Below are 26,839 nucleotides of genomic sequence, written 5' to 3' on the forward strand. Positions count from 1 at the left end.
GGGGCACGAACCCGTGTCCCCTGCATTGAGCAGGCGGACTCTCAACCACTGCGCCACCAGGGAAGCCCTTCCCTTGTTTGCACAGTGGTCCCTAGAGCACACTTTGGGAGGGGCTGCTTCCCAGGCAGATGACAAGAGCGCCCCCTCCCCTGTTCCTGGGGTTGCCAAATTTAGCAAATGAAAATCCAGGACAATTTCAGAGCAATAATGAATACGTTTTAGTATAAGCACCGCCCCATAACATATTTGAGGCATACTCACACTTTCAGTGCTCACTGTTTACCTGAGATTCCAATCTAACCAGGCGTCGGTATTTAATCTAGCATCTTCACCAGGACACTTGCAGGGAAAAGGCTCACACAGGCCTGGGGCTTCGCCAGGGCTGGAGGGGACCCCACACTTCCACCATCTGGGTCTGGGTCCTCCCCCCAACCACCCAGGAAACAACGGGCAGGGGGGTGCTCAGCAAGGCCCTCCTCTCCCTCAGCTTCTGCAAAACAGGCAGGTCAGGTGGGTGATCTCGCCTTCTCTTATTTCTGGGACTTCCTGGGTGTAGCCCCTGATCCCACACGGGGGCCTTTAGGAACCACCCCTGGGGATGGTCTAGTGAGTTCCGTTCCTGGTGAACTCGGGTCCGATGATGACCGGGAGGTACCAGCAAGCGCCCGGAAAAGCAGCCTCAGTAAATGCAGCCCAGGAACCCACGTCTGCGCCAGTCCCGGAAGGGAGCTGCTCCTCGTGGGTCCTTCCCGACTGGTCCTCTCAACACTGCGAAGACCCTCTGGCCACCTTCCCTCACAGGCAGCCTCCACCTTATTCTGCAAGTTCTTCCCCAGTCTGTGTCATCATCTTGAAGTCGCCTGGAAGAAATGGAGTCACCCACTCTCCACCCAGAGCAAAGACAGGCCGTCAAGAGGGGGATGGGAGGTGGGGGCCCAAAGGGCTTCATGAATGCAGATTCCCAGGCCTGCCGCTAGACACGCCCCCCCCAGGTTCAGACTCTGCCCAGGAATCTACATTTTAACACTAGGTGGTTTGGAGTCAGCCTAAAGCTTGAGAGGCCTGGTCTGGGGTTCCTGAGGAGCCAGCTGCCCCTTTGTTCCAAGCCAACGGGGACCAGGAGCTTACAGACGCAAGGGAAGGGCAAGGCCCCATGTGGCCTGTCAATGGGCAGGAGGTGACATCACTGGGGCCCCGGGCCACTCTGGATGGACCCTCCCATGTGCCCAGACCAGAGGGTCCCAGGAGGCCCAAGGCAGAGGTCTGTGCGCACAAGTCCCAGCAGTGGAGCAGGACAGTTTGGCACAAGCAGACTCCCAGCCCCTCACCCCGCAGCCCGGCTCTAACCCCTCTGCTGCCCCACTGGAGGTGTGATGTCCACGTCACCCAACCACTCTGGCTTGTGTCCTCAGCTATCAAGTGTGGGTGCTCATGGCACCAACCTCGTGGGGGAGGGGCGTGAAACGGGAGGACGTTAGCGCAGGGCCGCTGGGGCCTTGGCACACAGTGGGTGTTGAGCACGGCCTGCAGCCGCTTGTCCTTAGTGAAGAGTTACAGCCCCGCAGGTCTGAGACTAAGGAAGCCCGGCCGCTAGGACGGTGTGGGCAGCTGGACAGAGCAGTGACTGAGACAGGACTGATGCCCCTTGCAGCTGCCCACTGTACTGACCAGCTCCGGGGTGACACCCAGGCCCCACGCTGCACCTGCGAGCGCCGACACAGGGCAGGACAGGGCCTTGCCCAGAGCACACACACACACACCCACTCCCAGCTGACCCCGTCCCTGGTGGCTGCCTGCCTGTCCCTTGGTCACGCCCTCGGCCCTTCTCTCCCTTCTCTCCCACGATGCTCTGCAAACTGGGCAGAGCTCTCCCGTGCGCACTTGGTTAGCTCTCTACCTGTAACTAACCGGCTGATTGGGAACTTCTCAAAGGAGAACTGGATGGGGGACACTGCTAGCCTCCTGCAGGCCGTGTCCACCCCAGCCGGCTCAGCGTCCCTTGGCTGGACCTACCGCCCCCCCCTTCTGTCCACTGCCCTTCTGTGCTGTCTGTGCGCGCATACACGGTGTGGACGGGCGCGCTCAGGGACGCCTGGGCGTGCACGGACGCCGTGGACACGCAGGCGTGTCTGCACACGTATGCACATATGCTTATGCACACATGCACACGCCTTTCTCAACCCGCGCGGTTCATCGGAAGGTCGCCCCCGGTCGCACGGAGCCCAGCGCACACGCGCGTCCGGCCGGGGAACCACGCGCCCGCAGCCGTGGGGAGGCACCGCGTCACCGCCTCGGCCGGGGCCGCATGGCCCCACCGTCCACACTGCGGGGACGGCCAGCACCCGAAGCATCGGATTTAAATCCTAAAACTCTAGGGAAAGGACGGACGGGAAGAGCAAAAGCCGGCTCCGCGCAGACTCTGTCCCGCCCCGGGGTTCGAACCATCCGCTCAAAAATGGCGCGGAGCGGGCTCAGAGCATGCGCGGAAGACGCGTGGCGTAGGCTGGGAGCATGCGCAGACCACGCCCCGGCTCCCGCCGCACCCACAGTTCCAAGCGCAGGGCCGCGTCCGGATGTCCGTGGAGGGGCTCTTCCTTCCTCGTCCTCTGATTCGCTACCAACCACTTCCATTTCCGCAGAAAGTTCCGAGCCATTTCCGCGAGGCGTGTCGCTGTAGGAAGTGCGCGCCAACCCTGTTTTGTTTCCGGGGGAATCTATTTTCCTGAGGGACGCTTGGACTTCTGGGTGTTCCTCTCAGCCTCTGATTGGCTTGTTTTATGAATATATTAGAACACGAAAAAGAAGTTTTTTCATCGCGCTAAAATAATATAGCGACTTAAAAAGAACTTATTCTCGGCTATCTGTTGGATGCGATCGCTTTCACCAGCGTGTCTGAGGTGCGAACGCGAAGTCGCCGTAAGCAAAAGGCGGTGCGCAGGCGGGTTCTTAAATAGGGAGCGCGCAGAGGATGGAAATGTGTTGTATGAAAGGAGAGAAGGTTAGCACTCCCCTTGACAAGGATGGAAGAGACCTTCGGGTCTAACAACACGCATACGGTTAAGGCATTGCCACTTACGTTGTGGCATCTAACCACTGTTTTTTACTGTGCGGACACAAGGGCGTGTGGTCCGCGGGGGTGCATCGCTATACGATGTGTGCTGCACTTGTCCACACTGACGTGTGGGCGTGACGCGCGCGGGTGCATAAGCGGGGGGTGCGACACAGGGATCTGTGATACACGGCTGTGTGATACGTGTGTGTGCCGCGTGGACAAACACCTATGCGACGCTACTTGCTCGGCTCTTTGAGATGCTTGGCATTTTTTTTTTTTAAACATCTTTATTGGAGTATAATTGCTTTTCAATGGTGTGTTACTTTCTGCTGTATAACAAAGTGAATCAGCTATACATATACATATATCCCCATATCTCCTCCCTCCCTATCCCACCCCTCTAGGTGGTCACAGAGCACTGAGCTGATCTCCCTGTGCTATGTGGCTGCTTCCCACTAGCTGTCTATTTTACATTTGGTAGTGTATAGATGTCAGTGCCACTCTCACTTCGTCCCAGCTTACCCTTCCCCCTCCCCGTGTCCTCAAGTCCATTCTCTACGTCTGCGTCTTTATTCTTGTCCTATCCCTAGGTTCTTCAGAACCTTTTTTTTTTTAATTCAATATATATGTGTTAGCATATGGTATTTGTTTTTCTCTTTCTGACTTACTTTACTCTGTATGACAGACTCTGGGTCCATCCACCTCACTACAAATAACTCGATTTCATTTCTTTTTATAGCTGAGTAATATTCTATTGTATATATGTGCCACATCTTCTTTATCCATTCATCTGTCGATGGACACTTAGGTTGCTTCCATGTCCTGGCTATTGTAAATAGAGCTGCAATGAACATTGAGGTACATGTCTCTTTTTGAATTATGGTTTTCTCAGGGTATATGCCCAGTAGTGGGATTGCTGGGTCGTAGGGTAGTTCTATTTTTAGTTTTTTAAGGAACCTCCGTACTGTTTTCCATAGTGGCTGTATCAATTTACGTTCCCACCAACAGTGCAAGAGGGTTCCCTTTTCTCCACACCCTCTCCAGCATTTATTGTTTGTAGATTTTTTGATGATGGCCATTCTGACCGGTGTGAGATGATATCTCATTGTAGTTTTGATTTGCATTTCTCTAATGATTAGTGATGTTGAGCATCCTTTCATGTGTTTGTTGGCAGTCTGTATATCTTCTTTGGAGAAATGTCTATTTAGGTCTTCTGCCCATTTTTGGATTGGGTTGTTTGTTTTTTTGATATTGAGCTGCTTGTATATTTTGGAGATTAATCCTTTGTCAGTTGCTTCATTTGCAAATATTTTCTCCCATTCTGAGGGTTTTCTTTTCATCTTGTTTATGGTTTCCTTTGCTGTGCAAAAGCTTTTAAGTTTCATTAGGTCCCATTTGTTTGTTTTTATTTCCATTTCTCTAGGAAGTGGATCAAAAAGGATCTTGCTGTGATTTATGTCATGGAGTGTTCTGCCTGTGTTTTCCTCCGAGTGTTTTATAGTGTCTGGCCTTACATTTAGGTCTTTAATGAGATGCTTGGCATTTTTCGTAATACAGAGTGGATCACAGCTTTCTTGTATGGGTATCATTGCACCTGGGGCAGGCGTGCCTTCACCTCAGCCACAGGGTGGGGGGCAGGGCCGGGGAGCGGACATCAGGACACCCAGGTGGCTTCCACTTCCTGTCAGTGTGTTTCAGCGTGGAAGCAGGAACGGGGCGGGGAGGTTAGGCAGGTGACCTGGTGGTCAGACCAGGTCCCGCAGGTGGCTGAGGTCTGAGGCCTTGGTGGCTTCGAAGTTTCCATGTGCATCTCTTCAGCATCACAGACATTCGGGGCACAAGTAGGAATTGAGCAGCCGTCCTCCGTGGGACACTGATCCAGGTGGGAGAGGACCCCAGCCCCAGGAGCTCACATCCTGGACCATTCCAGAGCCTTAGCGGACAGATCCAAAGCAGACGACCTCTGTGGGGTGAGCAGAGCAGGCGGGAGCGGTCAGGGAAGGCGAGGCGGAAGATGCCCTGAACCAGGTTCCCCCTTTATGTCCAGAGCACAAACTGCTGTGAGTTTCAAATGCAGGGCTCATTTAAGGACCCAGTTAAATGATGGTCAAAGTAAATACAAGCAACGTGACCGACGATTTAAACACAGAGGGGTGGTGGTCGGTCCACTCCGGCTCTCAGGAAACGGGGAGACGGGAAGGTGGTCGGCAGCCCCTCGGAGGTGCCGGCAGCAAACCCGGACCTGGACACCTAGGGGACGAGTGACCCATTCTCCAGAGATGCCGAGAGAGAAACGGGGGAACCCGGAGGTTCAAGAAGGAAACACAGGCGGGGGCTTTGCTGGGGCCCCCGGTTCACACCAAGCTTGTGTGCGTGTGCGCGGGTGTATACGTACGTATGTGTATGTAGCTGTGTGTACATACGTAGGCACGTACACTTTAAGATACTAAGACGACTAGGGAAACCTGGACACTAGGTTAAAGAATTCATATTTTAGGTGTGAAAACGGTACTGGGGTAATGCTTTTGGAGAATTATCTTTTAGAGATACCATGAATTCACTGCTTAAATTATAAAACATTTGGGATTTATACTCAAATAACCAGGGAGGGATGCCTGAAACAAGAGGTTAAAAGTTTTTGAAACTGGATGATAGAACACAGCGATTTTCTCCACTTTTATATACGTGCGAAATGTTCCACAATAAAGTTTTTGTTTTTAATATAATAGAAGATATTCCCCAAAATGTTAGTGGGAAGAGGCATCTGGGTGATTTATTATCTTTGCTTTTTTTTTTTCTGTTGATAATTAGCACAAATACATAATCATCATAGTAAGAAAATAGCATTTTTTAAAGACCAAGAACCTTCCGCTAGCGCACGTGGCACTGCAGAGCCTGCGCAGCAGGAAGCACCGCCTCGGGGCCCGCCTCCACTCCACAGGCCGCTACACGGAAAGAAAGGTAAACAGTTCTCGCGGGGACACAGTTACAAGACAGGAAATTCTTTATTTTCAAAAAGAGAATGTATTTTTACATAAATCTACAACAGAGAATTCAAATGTAGAAAAAATAAACTATATTCAAGGACACGGCACTCTGCACGCATGCCCCTCCCCCCGGGGCGAGTCCGACACCGGAACCAACAAAACCCAAAGAACCTCAAGGTCTCGGAAATCCTGAGGCCAGGCCTCCGCCACCGACGCGGGGCCTCAGCGTCCCCCGTGCGGACGCTGCCGACACGGGGGTCCTTTCGCCGGAGCAACTCGCTCCTACGACAGCCAGCGTCCGCACGGCTTCTTCCCACGTGGTGGGGGGGGAACGGCGGGATGCTCGTTTCCAGACGCCGGTGCGACTGTCCTCTCTGGGCCACAGCGGCCGCTGCGGGGTGGGCTGCCGCTCCCCCATCTGCAGGGACCCCCGGAGCCCAAGGACTGGCCCCGCCGCCCGGCATCAGGCAGGGGACGCGCCTCCCCAGCAAAGGTCTCGGGGCCACAGGCGAGATCGGAACCCCAGGGTGGCCTGGCTGCAGGGAGGGGTCCCTGTGGACGGCAGCGGCTCTGCGACGACACTGCCCTGCAGTCAGGTGCGCCCCACACCCCACTCCCGCCGGCAGGAAAGAGGCCCCTGACCCAGCAAGCAGAGCCGCTGGGTGCGCGAGGAGGGCGGATGACACCCAGCTCCCTGCGAGAGGCCGGCTCCCAAGCCCGTGGGTCCCGCGGTTGGCGGCGGGGGCGGACACCAGCCTGTGCGCCCCAGACCCGGGGCGCCCACACCCCCGCCCTCGCCAGCGTCCGCCAGGTTCCACAGGACAACATCGCAGGGTCCCCGGCACCATCCCAACTAGGCCCCCGCCTCCTTCCCGCGGCCCCACATCTACGCGCCGTTAGCCCGCGGGGACTGCTGACTCGCCCTCTGCGGCCCCGGACCCCGCGTGGACAAGGAAGGAGTGGGCACATCACTCGGGGGACCTGTCTCGTGAGAAAAATCCTTTCAACCTCCTGCCAACTGAGACTTTTCCTAAAAGAGCCGCATGGAGGAAAGCTTTGCTGAGAACTCGGCTGCCACACGCGCACACGACCCCACCTTCATTACAGCCCGAGGCGCTGCCTGTAGTGTGACCACCCGTGGGACAAACGGAAGCCCTGAGTGTGGTCGCCACGCCAACAGCACAGGGGCAACCACCCCAAAACACAGAAGGCTTTTACCCGGACGTCAGTGCACGCCGCTCTGCGCTTCCCAGAAAGACTCGAGACACGTGGCTACTGCTACAGGCGGGACAGTGTCTCCAGGGCATCTGCTGAGCACTGACAGGGGCAACCCCCGAGTTCGGGCGGGCCAGGCTGGCGGCCAGAAGCCGTGGCAGCAACACAGCCGTGGTCACAGCGCTGGCACTGGGTAATAACATCGCATAAACGGTACAGAACAGTTACTGGAAAAACACACAACTCGTGGTAAATTGAACTTCACCTTTTTGTAATAAAAAATTAAAAATTTCTGTTGACTCTCTTTGAACACAACACAGACTAGGAACTCTTCCCCAACGGTGAGAGGAATTGGCGAGAAACTTCACCAGCAACTTCTAGAACCCTCCAGTGGGAGACACGCCCCAGGCAAGTCGTCTTCAGAGGCGGCTCAGGCCCAGCCCCTCCGGCCCCCAGGCCCGGACCCCGGGAGCCCCTCCGGGAGCCGCGCCCCCGCCAGTCCGGGTGGGCTTCCCGACAGCCCCCGCGCGGCGGGCCTAGCAGTCACTCTTCCAGAGCTTGATCGTCTTGTCGTTCTCCAGGGCGGCCGAAGCGATGATGTTCTCGGTCGGGTGACAGGCCGTCGAGATGACAACGTCTGGAAACGACAGCCGACAACAGTTCCTTCCTTGGACCGGGCCCCTCCCCACAGGGCCCTGCGCGCGGTGCACTCGGCAAACAGAGCCCAGGGCCCGAGCAGGAAGACGGCGGGGGCTCCCAGCCCAGAACCCAGCCCGGAGGCTGGGGCGCCGCACGGGCCGGGGGCACAGCTGGGGGGCCGCTGTTGGTCTCACGGTGTCAACACTGCACCCTCTGCACCTGGACCAGAGCCCGGGGCTGCCCCCCTCCACCAGCGCTGGGCCCCAGGACGCCCCGAGGGGCCAACTCTGCGAGTCCACCAGGGCGGGGACAGCAGATCCCGCGAGCTGCCACTTGGGGCTGGTCAGGTTAATGCGCTTGTAGCTTTTAAATAAAATGAACCCCAGAATTTTCCCTGTTGCCTGAGTGGCTTCAAACAAGCCTCTGAGCGTCCTGCCCGCACAGCAGAGGAGAAGCAACAGGCCAACGATGGAGGCCGAAGGCCAGTACTGGCCTCCGGGGTCAGGCCCTGCTCCCAGGCGGAGCTGCTTTCTTAGGGAGGAGGGTGTCACTCTGATCTGATTCTCAACGGGCTCAACACCACTCTCCACTGAGCACGGGGGAAGAGCAGCGGCCCGGAGGGCAACCGGGGTGACGGCAGGCATCCCCGCTCCCCGCGCCACCTCCACGCAGGACAGGCCACAGCGCCCGCATGGGCTTCCTGTCGGCCGACAGGAAGAAGAGGTTAAAGGCTGTGGCCTCAGGCTGCGGGAGCCAGGACCAGACCACCCCCACCCCCCTGCCGCAAGCAGCCCCAAAACGGACAGCGTCCCCCAGTCACCCGCGGGCGAGGAGAGGAGGCAGCGGAGGCAGCCCAAGGTGCCCACGTGCGCTGGGTCGGGTTTCCCGGGGCACCAGGCGCAGGAGGGCGGCGGCACAGGTGCCGAGCTCACCTGTGTGGCCCTGAAGCTTCTGTACAATCTCCTTGGTCTGCAGGTTCCAGATGTAGACCAGGTTGTCCTCCGAGCCCGACACAATCCACTGGTCACAGACGAAGGGGGAGAGAGCAGGGTCAGGGCGCACATGTGGACGGACAGTACCCTGCACCCCACGGCACACCCGCCCCCGTGTGGGCCCCGAGCCCCTGCCCTCCTCCCGTGCAGAGGCTGACGCATGGCCCGCCACGCGTCTCGAGGCGCCTCTGGGACAGAAGCTGTTTCCTCAACTCCGTCGCCACGTTTGACATTTGCCGTCAGTCGTGGCTGGGCTGCTCGTCACCATCAGCTCCTCAGTCTGAGCCTGGGGGTTGGGCGAGGGCCGCCCGCAAGGGCAGAACCCACCGGCGACCGGCTCCCAGGAGGCCTCAGCGTGACCACGGAGCCTGCGGGCCCCAAGCAGCCAGGACAGGACACCCCAAAACAAGTGAGAGTCATCAGCACTTTGTGTGGCGTGACTTCATTTTGGTTAAAAAACAGGAAATTCCTGTTTGTTTTGTGGGTGAGAGTACAAGGCCCGTCTCAGGAAGGGGCCGGGAGCAGCTCCTGAGCTGGGAGACGACTTACCTTCCCTCCAGTGACGGAGAAATTAGCAAATATGCAGTACTTCTCATTCTTGTGGCCCGTGTACGTCTTCAGGCACTGAAACGGCCAGGGGACGTCAGCTCAGTCACGACCGCCCTGCAGCCCAGGTGCTGCCCCCGTCCAGGCATCTTACAGCGACTGGACGGCTCTGAAGAGCACCGGGGCCCCCCACCCCCGCACAACCCGCCCAGGTCCAGCTTTAACCCGAGTCGTCAGGCAACGTGCACCAAAGCAACGTGCAGGGCCGCTTCCTGGGCCCCTCCGGCCACAGCCCAGGACCCCACACGAGCCCTCTGCGAGCCCCGCCCGCCGCTCACCTTGCCTTTGCTGTAGTCCCAGAGCTTCAGCGTGCTGCAAGGCAGAGGGGGCAGGTCAGTGCGCTCCGCCACGGCCGCCCCACCCCCTCCGGGTGCAGGTGCCCCGCGCGCACGGCGTCCAGGGACCGTGAGGACACCCGAGCAGAGTGTGGGGCCTCCAGCATTTGTGGGTCAAGGACACTTTTCTAAAGGAAGCTACTCAGTGTCCCTAAGCCAGTAAGGGGTCCTCGCTGCTGCCAGAAAGGGACAGAAGAAGCCCCGTCCAGGGCAGTCCTTCCTCCTCCCATGGGGGCCGACCCGGCAAGCCCACTTGAGGGCAGCCCACGGTGCACAGGAGGCCGAGCGCCAACCACCTCCCGGGAGGGCGGCCGGTGGCCAGTGACATCTGCCCAGAAGCGTGTCGGGGGAGAAGCAGGGTGCCCGGGCAGAACAGGGCCCCGCACCTCGAGGCCACCATGCCCGCCACCACCTCAGACAGGATGGGCCACGGTGACCACGGAGCCAACAACCTGAGATCCAGCCCCCACACAGACAGGCCCTTCCAGCGTGGCACCCACGTCCGGAGCCCAGCCCCAGCGGGATGAATCGTCTTTCACGCTAGGAATCCGGCCCTGGGGGGCGACGGGCCTGGCCGCACGCCACGCCGGGGATGGAAGCACTTACTTGTCCAAGGTCGCGGCCAGGATGTACTTGCCATTCGGAGAAAACTTCACAAACGACACGGGAGGGTTGTCATCGTCTGCATGGAGCACAGAGACGGCTGCCAGCGGGGCACTGGCTCTCCGGGAAGGGGGGCTCTCTCACCGCCACCTGCGCCGACACCGCCCCTCGCGGGCATCCCCCAGGGCCGGCCACCTCCCTCACCCACTGCTCGTGCCAGCGTGAGAGCCGGTTCTCCCAGTGACCCCATGACACTAGGGCTTCGGGAGCGAAGGCCCTGCGGCCAGTCGGCCTCGGGATCGCCTGCCTCACAGGAGGGAGTTTGCAAACACCCAGCTAAACCGAGAAACTATCCCCCTGAGAACACAGTGGCTCAGGCAGGCGCTCTCCGGTTGCATGGTTATAGCGGAAGGCGTGTAATTTCTCCCCGGAAACAACCCTGGCGACGTCACAGCGCACCCTTGCTCCCAACACTTGGGGTCAGAGCGCACGCCCCAGGGTGGCCCTGGGAAGGCGGGTCAGAGGCCCTGCCACCCTCTCAGCCGCTGGCACGGGAGCACACGCCCAGGAGGCGCTGGGGCTCTGTGACGGTCCCACGCCTCCTTGGGAGGAGGGTGTCCCTGCCTGAGCGAGGAGAGCCCTGGGCGTGCGCCCTGGGGGGGGCCAGCGCGGCCACGTGTCCCGAGCACCAGGCGCGGAGCAGCACGCGCATCACCACCTCGGGAGGCCCAGGCCTGCCCCCCGCGCACCGGGGGCCTCTGCTCCCTCCAGCTGGTCCCCGACACCGAAAATGCCACGAGAAGCAGGCGAGGGCCACCCGGTCGCCGGGCCACACGGAAGGCCCCCCCCCCGCCCCAGCTCAGACGACAGGAGGCAGTGCCCAGAGGTCTAACGAGGCTCCGACGGCGAAGCACCGCGGGGCTGCCCATCAACGCCCGAGGTTCTAACGCCCTAGACCCGAGGTTAGAAACGGGACGGGACTCGGCTCCCCACCACCCCTCCCGGCCCGGCCCCAGACCGCTCGCTGCTGCCAGCTGTCAACCTCTCTGGCCTCGGCTTCCCACCCAGCTGCGGGGCAGCTGCAGGGACTGCCCGCGCTCGGCCGTCTGGGCACGAGGACACTTCCCGCCGGGCGGAGGTGGCCACCCAGGCCTCGGGGGGGAAGACAGCGCGACAGACACAGAGAGATGCCGCGGTCGGGGGAAGGTCGCGCGTCAGAAGGGTGGCCCCCCTCGCAGAGCAAGAAAACCACAGAGGCCGCTGTGTCCCTCCCCGGTTCTCCTGCTGAAGCCCTAGCCCGGCACCTGGGAGACAGCATCCTGGAGGCGGGCTAAGTTAAAATAAGGCGGGGGCGGGGGGGCGCCCAAGCCAGTCTGACCGGCGTCCCTGTCAGAGCAGGAGGTGGGGACAGCAGGAGCCCACGCAGCGGACGACCACGCGAGCGCACGCTGAGAAGGCCAAGGAGCGGCCTCGGGAGAAGCGGCCCGGCCCAGCCCTGACCCTGGACATCTGGCCGCCAGGGAGTGGGGACGGGTCTCTGCTATTGAAGCCGCGCAGCCCGCGGTGTCCTGTCACGGTGGTCCCAGCGCACTCTCACAGCCACGCTTGTTCCCAGGACAGCCGGGCGCAGGAGGCTCAGGTGGACGCCCCGCCCTGGCGGCCCTGCCTGCTCAACGCGACACTGCAAAGACCTGCCCGCCGAGTCCGTGACCGGACCCCTCCAGGGCTCCATCTCTCGCGTTGCCTTCCCAGGCCCGAGGCCACCCTCTGGCCACACACCCCCCACGCCCAGCAGCACCAGCTGCCGCCCAGACCACGCTGTCCTTCCACTCCGTGCCGCCTTCCCCTCCTCCCCAAGGCACAGCCCAGCCCCATGTGCAGAGACCTCGGGGCCCCTTGCCCACTTCCTCCCCCCCATTTCCGCACCCCCAGCAGACAGGGCTCACTGAGGGCAGGGGCTCAACCCCATGTGCTGAAGGAATGACCCAAGCGGAGGGTCCGCAAGGCCGGGGAGGAAGACAAGGGTCTGCTGAGCACGGGCAGAGTCCGAGGGTCGTGCGGGTCCTTCAGAGGACACCGCCGGGCAGCGCCACGCGAGGCCAGAAGGGAGAGCCAATCAGGAAGGAGCGGATGGGAGCCGGAACCGCTCAGGAGAGGGGGAGCCCTCCCAGAGGGAGTAGGTCCAGCGGGGAGAGAGGGAGGCTTCCAGAGAACCACACACGGAGGGCAGGAAGCATGGGAGAAGCCGCCACAGCCAACCCGGCAGACTGTCCCCTGGGACGCGGCCCCCCTGCAAGCAGGAGCCGGCGGTACTCACCGATCAGTGTCTTCAGGCACTGGCCCGAGGCGGTGTCCCAGATCCGACTGCAAAGCAACGAGCACAGCAGGTGACTAGAAGCGGCTTCCTACTTCCCACGGCTCTCAACGCGGATGTTTCAGGACCAAGCCACAGCCAGTCCTATCTCGCTTTTCCAGTCACCGTTCACAACCACTCCCTTGAGCCCTGGGGACCAGAACGGGCGCGGCACGTGCAGACGGCACGCGTGTGCTCTTGCTGCCTTCACCACGGAGCAGCGCGCTCATCGCGACAGCTGGGACAGCCGGGGGGGGGGGGGGGCGATGACCGGCCCTCTCCGCACACCCACGGCCGCGAGGCCAACAGCCCGACCTGCGTCCCTGCAGGGCTCTCCACGCGAAAACACGCCAAGCACACGGTCCCTGGGGCAGAGTGCTTTTTATAAAAACAGGATATCGTAGGCACTTTTCTGGACGTCCCCTAGTTCAGGACCAAGAGAACCCACTCAAAGGGCCGCTATTCCCCAACGGGACGCGCCAGGTATCCCGTCGCTGCAACCTCAGTGTTTCTGTGATTTCTGCCAACACAACACCCTGTTTTGGGAACCATGGCGGTGTATTTGCGCGGACACTTCTGGAGCACAGATGCCCAGCGATGGGGGCGGGCGTTGGGTCGAGGGCACGTGGGTTTTACAGGTAACGGGAACGCAGGGGTTATCGCCCAAGCGTTCACTGTCCCACCTGCAGCCCTTCGGAGCCAATCCCGCCCTGGGGGCCGCAGTAACTGTGTCTCGGGTTTTAACACCCAGAAACATCACTCCCCCACTCGCTGTTTGTTTTAATTCTATTGGCAGAGAACTCAGTTTACGCTTCTCTAAGAATTTTAAATTCACTTTATCTAGTTGGAGGGGTTCTAAATCGAACCGCTTACAGCATACCAGCCCAGGAGACGGGCGTTCCCCACCGCCAGGATGAGGACGTGCCTGGTCCCCCGTCCCTCCCTCTTTGCTTTGTGTCCCTCTGGTTACATTTTACCATTTCCTGAATACAGGCCTTGCTCTCTTGTTAATTGCATTCTAAGCACCCCGATGCTTCTGTGACTCTTACGGGGGAACTTGCTCTCATCCACTAACTGGTAGCTCCCAGGATAGCGAAACACTGTCAATCTGCAAACAGTGACCTCACCAAGTGCCCGTCCACGTTCTGTAACCGGCAGGCTTGGTGGCTCAGAGCCTGGGTTCCAGAGCCCGAGCTGTGCTCCGGACCCTGGCTCTCTCGCTGACCAGCTCGGGGATGGCGGGCAGGGGCTTATCCCTGCCTCAGCTTCCCAACTGAGGATCAGGGATGGCGACCATCCAGTACCCGAGTCACAGGACTGTTGTGAGGCTTAAATGAGTCCCTATTTGTAAAGTACAAATACGTGATTTTTAAGTTTTAAAAAACATACAGGGCTTCCCTGGTGGCGCAGTGGTTGAGAGTCCGCCTGCCGATGCAGGGGACGTGGGTTCGTGCCCCGGTCCGGGAAGATCCCACATGCCGCGGAGCGGCTGGGCCCGTGAGCCATGGCCGCTGAGCCTGCGCATCCGGAGCCTGTGCTCCGCAACGGGAGAGGCCACAACAGTGAGAGGCCCGGGTACCGCAAAAAAAAAAAAACCATATAAATGTTCCACCTACAGAGAGATAAGTCTCTATCCAGTTTTCACACAATGACTTTATCTTCTTACCACGTTAGCTAGAAATTCCAAATAGCACCAAATGCTGAAGGAGATGGGCATGACTTTTGCCCGATTCTAGCAGAAATGGATGTGCCACGTTAACCACTTGCTATAAACGTGACTATTAAGTTTCTGTTAAACAGTCTGTGACACTGGCCTATGTTGCTGGAGTTTTCATTAGGAACGGCTGCTGGATTTTATCAGGTAAGAAAATTATACGGATCTCTGCCTCCAATTTCTTGGTATAATTATTAGATTTTCAATTTCCTATTGGTTGGCACATTACTACAATCGTCTCATGACTCACAAACCCACTTGGTCAGGAAATACTACTCTTCCACACACTGTGGACTCAGTTTGTAACATTTTCCTGGGATTGTGACCTCAAGTTTCACTAGTGAAGTGTCCTTCGTGGTTGTCTTTTTTGGACTAGCAGTCAAGCTGGGGAGTTAGGTCATGCTGGACCCAGAAATGAACCGGGGGCTCCCCAACTTGTCCTGCGGTCCAGTTCCAGCAGCCTTAGCAGTTTCTGTCACTTAACCCAATTCCAGTGTAGAATCATAGGGCCCATATAGTTTTCAGCCCTTGAATCGCTTTTTCCAATCTCCGCCATGGTGACCCCCTTGCTCAATTTAGGGAGTCGGAATTAATCCCCGTCTACACAGCCTGCTCAGAGGTGGGCCAGGCATCCTCCTGCTCGTCCCTCATCCCCCCGAAACTGCTCTTTTCCACCCCCTTTTTATTTTTTATTTTCTGGCCATGGGTCGCACCTTGGATATCAGCTTCCCAACCAGGGACTGAGCCCGGGCCACGGCAGTGGAAGCGCGGAGTCCTCACCGCTGGACCGCCGGGAATTCCCGTCCCCTCTCTAGTTTAGTCTTGCACGTTTCTGCTCTTTTTCCTTACTTAGGCTTATAAAGGCTGACCACTTTGTGGGCCTTATGAAGGATACAGCTTATTTAAATTTCCCTGTCACTTTCCCCTTTCTCCGCCTTCTAACTTTACAACTTTGCTCCCCTTCCTTTTCTGGCCTGCTTTGCTTTCCCCTGACTTCTTTAGAAAGCTCTCAGAGGCCGTCCGCAAGCAATTCTGAGAACGCGCCACACGCTGAAGAGAACCAGCACTTCTGCAGCAGATACCCAGCCTGTGGCATCGCTCGGCCCCGCTAACCCCAAGCCCCCTGCTGTCGGAGTCGAAGCAGCAGGCTGGACTCCCTCACAAGCACTTCGGCTCCCTGTACCCCTAGCTTCCCCACGGCAGCCTCGGGCGGCCGTGGGGCCTGGTGCCGGAGCTTTCTCAGCCTTCCCGTCAACTCCACATGCTGCATTTCCGTCACCGTCGCCCCGGCTGACACTCGGTCTCTGCTTCCCACCTGCCCGACCCCATGTGCCCACCCTTCTTTTCCGAGCCTTGACTCATCCCTTTGTCTTAGGTGTGTCTCTTGAAAGCAACAAGAGTCAGAGGGCTTTTAACCCAAACCTGACAGCCTTCCTGGGGGTGCTCAGCCCGCCCTCCCACGGTAAGCGCCCAGCAAGCACCCTGAGCTCCGTTTCTTCCACGGTACTCTTACACGTTATCACTTATGTTACTCGAGTTTCTCTACTTTATTTTCACTAAATGTAGACAAATTTCTAGCCACCCTGTCTTTCTCCCGCGTAGCTGGGAAGTCCTTCTCAGGCCATCGGTCCGGCTGGTGGCTGCTGCCGCCCCACCCCCTCCCCAGGTTCCCCTCCCCGGTAACCAGGTGAGCTGTGACGCGCAACCCGCCAAGCCCAGATACCTCCTGACGCTTTATACCCACGTGGGCCGCGTTAAATCTCAAACGCTTATCTCCGCGTCTTCCCTCGCGTCTCTTAAAGCATCCACAGGGCACTTACACTACCAGCGCCAAGGCCACGAGCGCGATCCGCTTAGACTGGATGTCCCGCCCCCGCCACCCTTCCTCCTCACCCTCCGTGACGGGACCTGTTTTCATCCACCTGTTCAGGACCCTGACGGCCCCGATGGACACTCTCGGACGTTCACGTCAGCACACCTTCCTTCCACCTCCCCACCAGCGCCACGAGCTTGGGACGCGCCCCCTTCAGGGTCCACGGGGAGCCACGTCCAGGACAGCAGCGCCTCCCCGCGTCTCCGGCTGGGGCCTCGCTGCTGACAGGAGCCCCCTCTCCCGGCCACGCTCACCGCCACCCCGCCTGCCCAAGCCCCTCGAGGCAGACGCTTCCGCTGGACGCCCGGAGGCACAACGGTGCAAGGGGAAGCCGTTAAACGCTTGCTGACTCAACGAAGTAAAGCTCTTTCACTTACCAGAGACCATCGTAGCTACTTGAAACTATCAAGGATCCATCACGATTAAAATGAACCTGAGGATGAAGGAGCGGGAGAGGGGAAAAGAAACTTACTTTCAGAGCATCAACACAGACTGCGCCTCACCTGGATGGCCTTCCGTTCACCGGCCCCCGACAAAGGGACACGCACCCTGCTGCATTCTGAGCGAGCTTTAAGTTCTGATTTCCCAAGGATGCTAACGCAGACCACAAGCAGCGTGGATAAAACGGTCATTTTTACCTGGTGTCTCAAGCAACCGTCAGTTTGTTTCACGACGGAAGACTGAACCACAGAAAGAAAACCAACCCCGAAACACGTCTTGAGTATTTAAATCACAAACTCGACCAACCCAGACCTGCTGGCTCCGTGGAGGCCCCACTGCCCAGAGCGTGTCTGTGGACCCGCATGGCCGTGGGGGCAGTGGGACCAGGGCTTCCCCGACTTCCATCGAACAAGGCAGAGAAGTCAGGAGAAGGATGCCCGCTCATTCAGACACTCCGGAGCTTTCCCAGCCGCGTAACGCTGAGCACCCCCAGAATCACAAGACGGCCCGGTTCCTGCTCCGAGGGCCCGGACACCAACCCCTGCGACACTCGAGCTTTGCAGACGGGGCAGGAACAAGATCCAGGCTGCTCCAAACTCTGTGCCCGGGAAGAGGAGCAATGTCCAGATCGGGGGCCGGGCCCAGAAGCCGACCTGTGACACTTCCACACCAGTTATTGTATCTGAATGCCTGACTGCCCACTACAGAGACAGGCGAGACACACCGTCTGATAAAGAAATGGCAACGTGAGCAGTCCCTTCCTCAGAAGTGGTTTGCCTTTGCCTTTGTCCTCTTTCTTTTTTCCAACTGAACCTCAGTGTATACAGAAGGAATCACAACGTCAGAAGTAGAGTTCTTCATCAATTCCCATCGTTTTCATTCGAGTCCTGGGCAGGAAAAGCCTTTTTACAACACACCCCCCCCGCTGGAACGCCCTCTTTCCTGCTACGTGTGATGCCTGTCCCATGGGGGGTCACGCCCCGGGTCAACTTCTCGGGGACAGGGCTGGGGCTGCCCGCCTGCCGCCACGGTTCAGACCAGTGTCTGGTCCTCACACCACTGACACACGGTTCACACACTCCTTTGCTATGCGCTGTCCCGTGTAGCAGCTCCCCCGCCCTTGACTCACGAGATGCCAGTAGCACCTGGTTGTTGAAAACCTCAACATCTCCAGACGGTGCCAGGCGTCCCCAGGGGACAAGCCCACGTGTAGCAGAAGCACCTGGAGGGCTTGTCAAAGCCCAGCGCCGGCCCCGAGAATCCGCACAGCTTGCGCACTCCCAGCAGAGGTGGTCCTGGGACCACGCTTGGAGAACCACCGTCCAGACTGTCGAGGGGCCCGTGATGGAGCCACGTGTGCCACTTAAACTTCTTAGCCACTGCAGCAGGGGAGTTAACAGGTGAAACAAACCTGACAGGTTTTTACTTAACCCAATATACCTGAAATACTACTTCAACACGTAACCGACACTAAAAGTTATAAACAAGACACTTTACGTTCTTTCCGTTGCACTGGATCTTCAGAAGCTGGAAGCCTACGTATTGCCCACTCCTGCATGTCTCAGCCTGCGGTGCTGCCGTGTGTGGCTGGCGGCCTCCACGTGGATGGCGGGCCCGTGAAGGGCCGCCGTCACCGTCCTCGTCCTGCTCCCCCGGCGGTGCTGACGGCGCCCCCTCCCCCCACTCCTGAGCCACGTGCTCGTCAGCCTCCCGAAGCCGCTTTCCCTACAACTCACAGCAGCGGATCTCATCACACTCGTCCCTCTGAACCTGCAAACTACGATCTGATCCAAGCCCCTTCGCTGGGTGATGACGAGCTGACACGGGGCCCCAAAGCCTGCCCCACCAGGGCCGCGCTCCGCTCTGTTCCAGCCACGTCCAGACAGCACCGCCGGCACACGCTGGCAGACCAGCGCGCGGGTGTGAGGGGCAAGACAGCCAGAAAGTCAGTGCTACCCAGAAGGAAGGGGGGGGCCAGACAGACCCCAGTGGGGACGCCAAGTCCCGACTCAGACGGACAGCCGCTGAGCTCCCTGGAGGTGACACCTGCAGGCGCGCCGTGGAGGGAGAGAGTGGGCAAGTGAGGCAGACGCACAGGCCAGCAGCTGCGGAGAGGGGGCGGGATGGACGAAGGGGACAGCAGGGACCTCAGGAAAGCACTGACATGGGGGAGTCCAGGCAGGGGGACAGCAGCTGGACTCAAGGGGGCGGAAGACTGCAGGAAGCCCACGCACCCTGAGGGCTCTGATCCCCGACTGGCCTTGCAAAGGCTGACCGCTCGCAGACCCGGTGCTCCCCCGACACCTGCCCGCAGATGCTGTGGCACAAGCGTGCAAGGCTGTTCAACAGACGTGCGCTGCACTTCTCTCCATAAAGTGCAAGTCACAAGCCAGCGTCCCCGGGGGGACGACGAGAGCATCGAGCGCCTGCAGGCACAGAGCCGGAAGGTGTCCGAGACCTTTCTGCGGTGCGCAAGCTGGAGCAGGATGCCGCTGTCCCGTAGCACCACCGCCATCCGACAAGGGGGGGTGGGCTGGAAAACACGCACTTAAAAAACCGAAACCCCCAGACGGTAGCTGCCAGCTGCGCGCAGTTGCCTCTGAGGATGGGAGCTCAGAAGACTCTGATTTGCTACGCGCTACGTTGCCTCTTGCCTTTTTTAAAAATAAGCACACATTACTTTTGTAAGAAGCAAAGACTTTAAAAATCCTACCATCGTTTGCGATCAGAGCCCCGTCCCTGACCACTGCAACACAGACAGAACTCTTTCAACTCATGGCCTTCACTCCGACTATCTCCTGGTTACTTCACACATGCCCATTTGCGGCCTGTCTGGAAGCCAGCTCGGCTCAGACGGGGCCCCCAGCACAGAGGACAGAGGAGCGACGGCACAGACTCAGGAGGGCCCGGGGCCCAGACGGCAGGGGTGCCTTCCCCGCAGCCGCAGGCACCGGCCGTGACACAGGGCCAGCACCGGGCCAGGCAGCCTCGACCAGCACACGTTACGCGTCCCCCAGGGGGTCAGGGCTCTGCCCACGGCCCCGCTGGACAAAGGGCTTCCAAGGCTGAAGCCACTTAAAGTCACTCACCTCCACAAGCCTAGAACCTGAGGAGGACCATGTCCTCGTTAACAGAGAACAAACTATCTATACGTGACCCCTTCCACTTTCCAAAAGGCAAACCTGGCTAAGAAACCACTTCGGGCCCTTCGCTGGCAAAGAAATACTTTGGCCGTTTGTGAATGGAGCCGTTTATGACACGCACGTAGTTTAACCCCTGCCTGTTCATCCTGTGCGCTGGCAGCAGCCCTGGACCGCGCGTGCAGCAGGCTCGCGGGGCCCCACCTTCCCACCGCCTCCCCCACGACTGGGCCACCCGGCCCCCAGGGCCCTCTGCCCACCCACCCAAAGGTGGCTCCACGCAACACCCACGCTGCCCGCGCTCCGCCTGCTCTGCCAGCCTCCGGGCAGGGCCGCCTCCCCGCCCCGCCTCCCACGGGCACGGAACCCTGAGCCCAGTCTCCACTCGTGGCCCTGCTGTCGGGCGAGCGCCGCGACCTGGCTGGGCGGGGGGCACTCACGGCTGAGACGGGGTCCGAGTGCGCGGGCAGGGTCTTGAGGCACTTCCCCGTCTTCACGTCCCATATCCTCACGCTTTCGTCAAACTGGAGACAGAGGGGCAGGTGGCAGTGGTTCTCCGGGGGCTCGGACGGGACAGACTCGCTGGCCCCCGAGCCCCCAGAGCAGCCCAGGACGGCCCCCGGTTCACCCCCGCCCCTGGGGAGGCCCCAAACTCACAGAGCCCGAGACGATGAGGTTGGACTGGGGGTTGAAGTTACAGCAAAAGACGTAATTGCTGTGTCCCTTCAAGGTTTTCAGACACTTTCCCTGAGAGGAAGTGTTGTGAGACTAAGTCATTCCCAGTGGTTGTTTCTTCAAATGTCAGCCGTCAGGCTAAACCCATCAGCAGCTGACCCGCCACAGCTGTAAAGCCCCTCTGACGACAAGCACGGCTGCTCCCCAAACGCAGTCCCACCCCGAGCCCCTTCCCCAAACGCACGCGCTTCCCAAGGAGGGGCCCATGCGGCTCACCGAGCTCACGTCCCATATCTTCAGGGTTTTGTCATCTGAGGCAGAAACGAGGAGGTTAGAATCTGAGGACCACGCCACGTCAGATATTCCCTGGGGGAGGAAACACACGGTCACAGTCACTACCTCGGCAAAACGGGATGAGCCAGCAAAAGTCAAGTCCTCAACGTCCAACTGGGCATAACTGAGCAGGCCACGCCCTCTGGTTCGTGCTGACCGAACAGCCTGAACCCGCAGGCCGGGCCCAGAAGCCTGGTCTCCGTGGCTCTGCCAGGCCTCACAGCTGGGCAGAAACTCATCTGGTCGAAACTATTTGCTTGAAAAACAAGAGGCGGACTTCCCTGGTGGCGCAGTGGCTGAGAATCCGCCTGCCAATGCAGGCGACACGGGTTCGAGCCCTGGTCCGGGGAAGATCCCACATGCCGCGGAGCAGCTGAGCCCGTGAGCCACAACTACTGAGCCTGCGCTCTAGAGCCTGTGCGCCACAACTACTGAAGCCCATGTGCCTAGAGCCTGTGCTCCGCAACAAGACAAGCCACTGCAATGAGCCCGCGCACCACAACGAAGAGTAGCCCCTGCTCGCCGCAACTAGAGAAAGCCCCTTCACAGCAGTGAAGACCCAACGCAGCCAAAAATCAATTAACTAATTAAAAAAACCCCAAGAGACAAGTAACTATCCCAAAAATTGGGGGCAGGGAGGTTCAATCTTAACCTGACAAGCCCGGAGATGGGCCCCAACCCACGTCCAGCAGCAACTTCGGCCCAGGTTGAGACCTACCAGCTTGTGACCAGAGATGGTTTTCTCAAATTTCCCATCGTATGCTCCCCAAATCTTAATGAGTTTATCTGCAGCTGAAAAAAAGGAATGAAAAGCAACTGAGGTCTCCAGTCATCCAGGGGCCAAAATCTGGGCTGCCCACAACACAGCCTCCCCTAGGGAGCCGCGGTCCTCGGCACCCACCCCCAGGCCTCCCCCCTGGCCCAGGCCCGTCCCTTCAGAATCACAACCGGCACGGGCACATCGAGGGGACACGCAGGGAAGCCCCAGGGGCACCTACACGAACTCGCCAGCCACTCCCCATTCGGGCTGAACTTCACGGAGGACACAGCTTTCGTGTGGCCGGCCAGGGTGAACTTCAGAGCGTAGTTTGGTTTGACAGGTGTGGGCTGTTCAAGAGAGAGTACTAGTCAGCGAAAAGTAACCACCACTGTCCAAACCCATTGATCGCCAGTGTGGAGCTGGCGCCCAGGCCGAATTTCACGCTCACACCTACCCTGTGACGGCGCTTCCCAGAGCCCTCGTCCACCGGGGTGCACCCGCCTAACCCCGGGCTCCGCGCGTCCCCTCACAAGCCCTGCCTCTCCTGAAGCCCCCGTCACCCAGGCCGCCCTCCAGGCAGTCCCGCCAGTGCAGCCGGAACCTCTGGCAGCCCCAGCCCTGCTTCGGCAGCCCACCCACCCGAGGCCAGGCTCCCCGACGCACACCTGAAGGCCTGCGCCCTTGGTGAGAGGCCCGCCTGCGGTCTACAGGAGGGGTTAGCACACCCGCCCTCCGCAGGGAACTGTGCGGGCCAGGGGCGAGGTGCTGAACAAGAGGCATTTCCCAGGTCCCACACAGACTCTTACGATCAAGACCAAGGATGCGTACTGCTGGTGAAGCCCCCTCCCCAGGTGACAGGTTGGGAATCCCCGACACGGCCCACATCAGCACTGGACTGGCTGGGAATGTAGTTTGGAGTAAAAACTGGCAATATTTAAGTGGGGGGTGGGGAGGGGAGGGGAAACAGTTCCGGGCGTGAAATATTCCCGAGGGTCTCCCAGCCTTCGTGCCCAGGAGCCCGCAGGGACGTGCCTTGCTCTGCGTGGCCGACGACGACGGGGTGGGCTGTGCTCGGGCGGCCTCAGCCTCGGGCTTCTTCTCCTCGGTTGCCATGGCTCTGCAGCCCACCAGGCAGGGCGACGCGGGTAGAGAGTTCACAGCTCCGAGTGGAGGACGCACAGTGGCAAGGGCTGTCTGCTAATCCAAACCTGCAGTGGGGGACCGAGGCCAACAGACAAACCACACTTCAAAAATTAATTTCCAGGAAAAAGAATTTTAAAAATCTGACCACCTCACTGAGCCCTGTAGCAGGTGCCGTTCCAAACTAAGGGTCCTCTGCACGTAACTCCTCGCTAGTCCTTTGCAGGTACTCTGCTGCTCTCATCCCTTCTGTGATCAGAGTCCAAGACCCACCTTCAGGGGTGCTTCCTATCTTGTTACCGCATGTCTGAAATGCAGCACAGTCCAGGCAGACAAAACGTAATTCTCTTCAAAGAGTCCTTGATACATTTAAAAAAAAAAAAAATCAACCAAAGACTTCTTGTCAGGAAGCAAACACGCCAAATTACAGGAGACTGAGCTACGGGGTGCAGAAGTTTGGGAACTCATCCAAATCCTTAAATGCATCCCAAGTGATGCAAAAGTGCTAACAGCCACGTTTGAAAACACAAGAGCAGGCCCCAGTGGTCCACACCTCCCGGGGACTCCAAGGTCACCACGTGTAGGCGGCAGACACAAGGCTGCTTCCAAAACGCTAACAGCCGAGAGGTTCTCCATCCCTGGTGAAGCAACGACAAGACTCAGCCGGAAAAGCACAGACTGGAGCCAGCCCCGCCTGCCGGAGTCGCCAGCGCTAGGCTTCCTAAAAGCAACCTGAAGTACGCAAGGACACTCTGCAAGCAAACTCACTGCAGAGGAGGGAAAGAGGCTGCAGCTCAACTGGGTTTCGGCATGAAGACGGGAACCCCTCAAATGCTGCATGGTAAGAGACTGGTTTCCTCTATCACAGGACTAGACTCCGCGACTTGGACACGTGGCACAGAAGCACACCAGGTGACGCTGAAACGAGGGAAGGCGCCTTTCCAGAGGAGAGCCACCAAGACATCCTGCAAGCATCACTGGCCAGCCGACTCCCGGAAGCTGACACCACCGTTAATCCAACGCGTGCACACCTTGTAAATTCTAGCTCGGCGCTTAAAACTGGAAGCTTGCACGGGCTCCTTGTCGCACCAAGGCGGGACAGAAGCCATCAAAAAGAACACGTCCCCAAGTCTTCATCCAAGAGGAGGGGAGCGAAATCACAATGCAATACAGCTGTGCAGAGCACCCCGTGAGGCCACAGCGGGTTACCTGCAGCAAGGATCCCGGCCCAGGAACGGATCCTGCAGCACTCGAAGCCCAAGCAGTAGGGTGGGGTAGGGGAGGGGCAGGTCAATAAAGCTGCTGGGGGGGGGGGGGGAGTGCTGGCACGAAGCTGGCGCTCCGGAAACGCTGCCTACCTGGTGATTAGCTTTAGCGCAAGCAGGCCGTGCCAATTAACCCAGGTGCTGCCTTCCCCTGGGTGGGCCGGACAAGTGGGGGGAAAGGAGCCAAGGACGAGAGCTGGATGGTCTGTTTCACAGAACCTAGCATCTGAGAAAGGCAGACCACAACTAGGGCTGAGAGGAGGAAAGCCCGGGGCGCGTCCAACCTAAACACCAGTGGGAACTGAAGAGGCTCCACGTGGGGTGGAAAGGGCAGCCCAGAGGCCTGAGCAGCTCCTTCTACAGTAAAAATCAAGACCCGCCAGGAGGTGTGGTGTGACTCCCGCAAACTTGCTGCCCTCAGGTGAGGAGCTGGGGATACATACAATAGGTGGTCTTACAGAAAGGTGCCCAGCCCCTCCCAGCTCAACCCCTGCCAGCAAAACATTAACACACAAAAAACCAACACAAAAATTCAGCAAACTTTTAGAAACACAACTTCTCGACTCAACGTTTGCAGCCGGCCTCCAGATCACTTGCTACCTGCTCCCTCTTGGGACCTAGGTGAGCCACACCACCCAAGGCTGAGCGTCCGAACTTCTTCGGAGAGCTTCGGAGCAAAATGCAAATTACTAGGCTCCACCCCAGAGACTGGGCCGCTGGGTGTGAGAAGACTGGCGGTAACGAGGCCCACTGAGAGCGAGGGAACCCGGCTCTCCGCACCCCACCTGGATTCTCAGAGACGCGGGCGTTCTGGCTTACCTCTCCGCCTCCTACGGGGCCGGGCCAACCTCAGAGACAATGTCGACAGCGGACCTGGGCGGGTAGAAACGGGGTGAGAGGACTACCAGGGAGCATCTTCCACATCCCCCAAAATGGCTCTCGCAGGCCAGACTAGAAGGGGTCTGAGACTCCACAGCAAGAGCGTGGTGGTCTCTCCCTTCATGCCGGCAGCCCCGCACCCCTGGGGCCCCGGGCTCGCGCGGGGGGAGATGGGGCCTGGCTGCCCCCGGCTGGGGGTGAGCAGCTGGTTAGGGTGAGGGCGCCTCTGCAGCAGAGAAGAGCGGACAGCGCGCCACATCCAGGCACTGGATGGCTCGGTGGCCCAGAGGTCTTTCTCTGGAGGCAAACGGGGGACGCACGCCGGCTGCAGGAGGAAGTCGCAGTCCCGGGTCCGGGGGCTTGTCACCTGACCGCTGGGGGCGGGAGAAGCCGGGGGTCCCCGGGGCTCGGCGGTCCGTGCGGGTCCGTTTGGGGCTGGTTCGGGTCAGGGGAGGGGGCCGCCGGGGCCCGGTCGCTCGGCGGGGAGGAGGGGCGCAGAGCGGGCACCCGGAGGCGAGGCGGCGGGCGCGGGGCTTCTGCGCCGGGAGGCCCGGTGGGGCTGAACCGGCGCCGGGCCGGGCCCGCCGGAACACGTGCGGCGGCGGGCGGCGCGGGGGGAGCTAGCGTCTGTCCCGGTCCCGCACCCCCGGGGCGTGCCTGCCGGCCGGGCGGTCGCCACTTACCTGCCGGGCGGCTGGGGGACGGGGGCGGGCGCTCAAGGCTTCGCGTCGGCCGCCGCCTGGGCGGGAGCTCAACTAGGCGGTGCGGGGAGCAACAGTGCGCGTGCGCGCGCGCGCGGGGCGGGGACTGCTGGGGCGGGGCAAACGCACAAAGCCGGCCTCTCGGAGGGCAGCTACGGCGAGCGGAGAGGAGCAGAACGCCTCGGCATGGCTCAACGCCTTAAAGGGACAGTGTGCTGCCCGTGCCTCCTGCTTACAGGCGTTAACCCCAAAGGTGGCCGGTTCCAGCCCTTCTCCTGCACTTTCTGAAAACTGAAGTAGGAAGAAGATACATAGAGGAAATGCTCATGTGCCCCTCGATTGTCCACATCCTGAGCTCGCCCTGCAGCAGCGCCCAGGGAGGAGAGAGCACCCCGCCCCCGAGATTCGCGGGGCGGCGGGGCCCTAACGTTTCTCCTGGGCTGGGGCACCTGTGCGGTCGCGTCCCTCCGTCGTCGCGCACGCTGGGGAGCGGCGGCTACGGCGTCCAGAGCGTCCGACCGGCCCCGGCGGTGTCTCCGCGTGGCGTCTCCATTAATCTCGGGACACCCCCGTACAGGGGCCCTTACCTTCCAAGTTTGAAACGAAGAACCTGAGCTCCAGAAGGTTCAGAACCCGGGCTCTGGGAGCTGCGTCCCCCGCACTGCGCCCACCAGCTCTCCCGCAAGGCCGGCGGCCGGGTTATCCGGGTCTTCCCGATCCCTCCGTGCGGAGAGCCCGCGGGGCGCACCTGCTCCCTCCTGAGCCCCCAGCGCGGAGATGCGAACAGTCACTGCATGCGGGCTGCTCTGCTGTCTGCAGGGTGACGGCCCAGACAGGTATTACCACCTCCAGTTGCAAGTGGGGAAGGGGAGGCCTGGAGAGGAGGGCTCAGGGACACAAGGAGAACCCGGAGCCGGCGTTCTGACCCCAAAGCCTGCGCATTCTCACCCCACTGCCCTACTTCTGCTACCCACAAAGGTCTTAGAGTCGTGGATGTTCTCCGCAGCCCCGTTCAGGCCCGTGGGTAGAATAATATGCAGTGTCTTATTTCCCAACTAAAAATGGGAACACCAAATATGACACAGGAACCCGTGCAAACAAAAGGACAGCGCATTTTAAATGGAAATGACCAGGGA

At 59.7% G+C, this 26,839-nt stretch overlaps 1 protein-coding gene across 1 annotated transcript; it reads right to left on the bottom strand.

Moving 5' to 3' along the window:
* Nucleotides 1-5,819: 5,819 nt before the first annotated feature.
* WDR5 (WD repeat domain 5) lies at nt 5,820-25,885 on the bottom strand. Its single transcript, XM_079926820.1, has 15 exons — nt 25,686-25,885; nt 24,943-24,996; nt 22,751-22,926; nt 21,957-22,065; nt 21,677-21,750; nt 20,902-20,991; nt 20,608-20,697; nt 20,391-20,474; nt 16,747-16,802; nt 12,747-12,793; nt 10,433-10,508; nt 9,770-9,803; nt 9,435-9,509; nt 8,826-8,913; nt 5,820-7,891 (listed from the first exon to the last, which is right to left on the bottom strand). The coding sequence occupies exons 3-15, from the start codon at nt 22,829-22,831 to the stop codon at nt 7,791-7,793; spliced, it is 1,005 nt and encodes a 334-aa protein (XP_079782946.1). The 5' UTR covers nt 22,832-22,926; nt 24,943-24,996; nt 25,686-25,885; the 3' UTR covers nt 5,820-7,790.
* Between the last annotated feature and the right edge of the window lie 954 nt (nt 25,886-26,839).

The sequence above is a fragment of the Stenella coeruleoalba genome (genome assembly GCF_951394435.1).
Source record: "Stenella coeruleoalba genome assembly, chromosome: 7".
Taxonomy (NCBI): domain Eukaryota; kingdom Metazoa; phylum Chordata; class Mammalia; order Artiodactyla; family Delphinidae; genus Stenella; species Stenella coeruleoalba.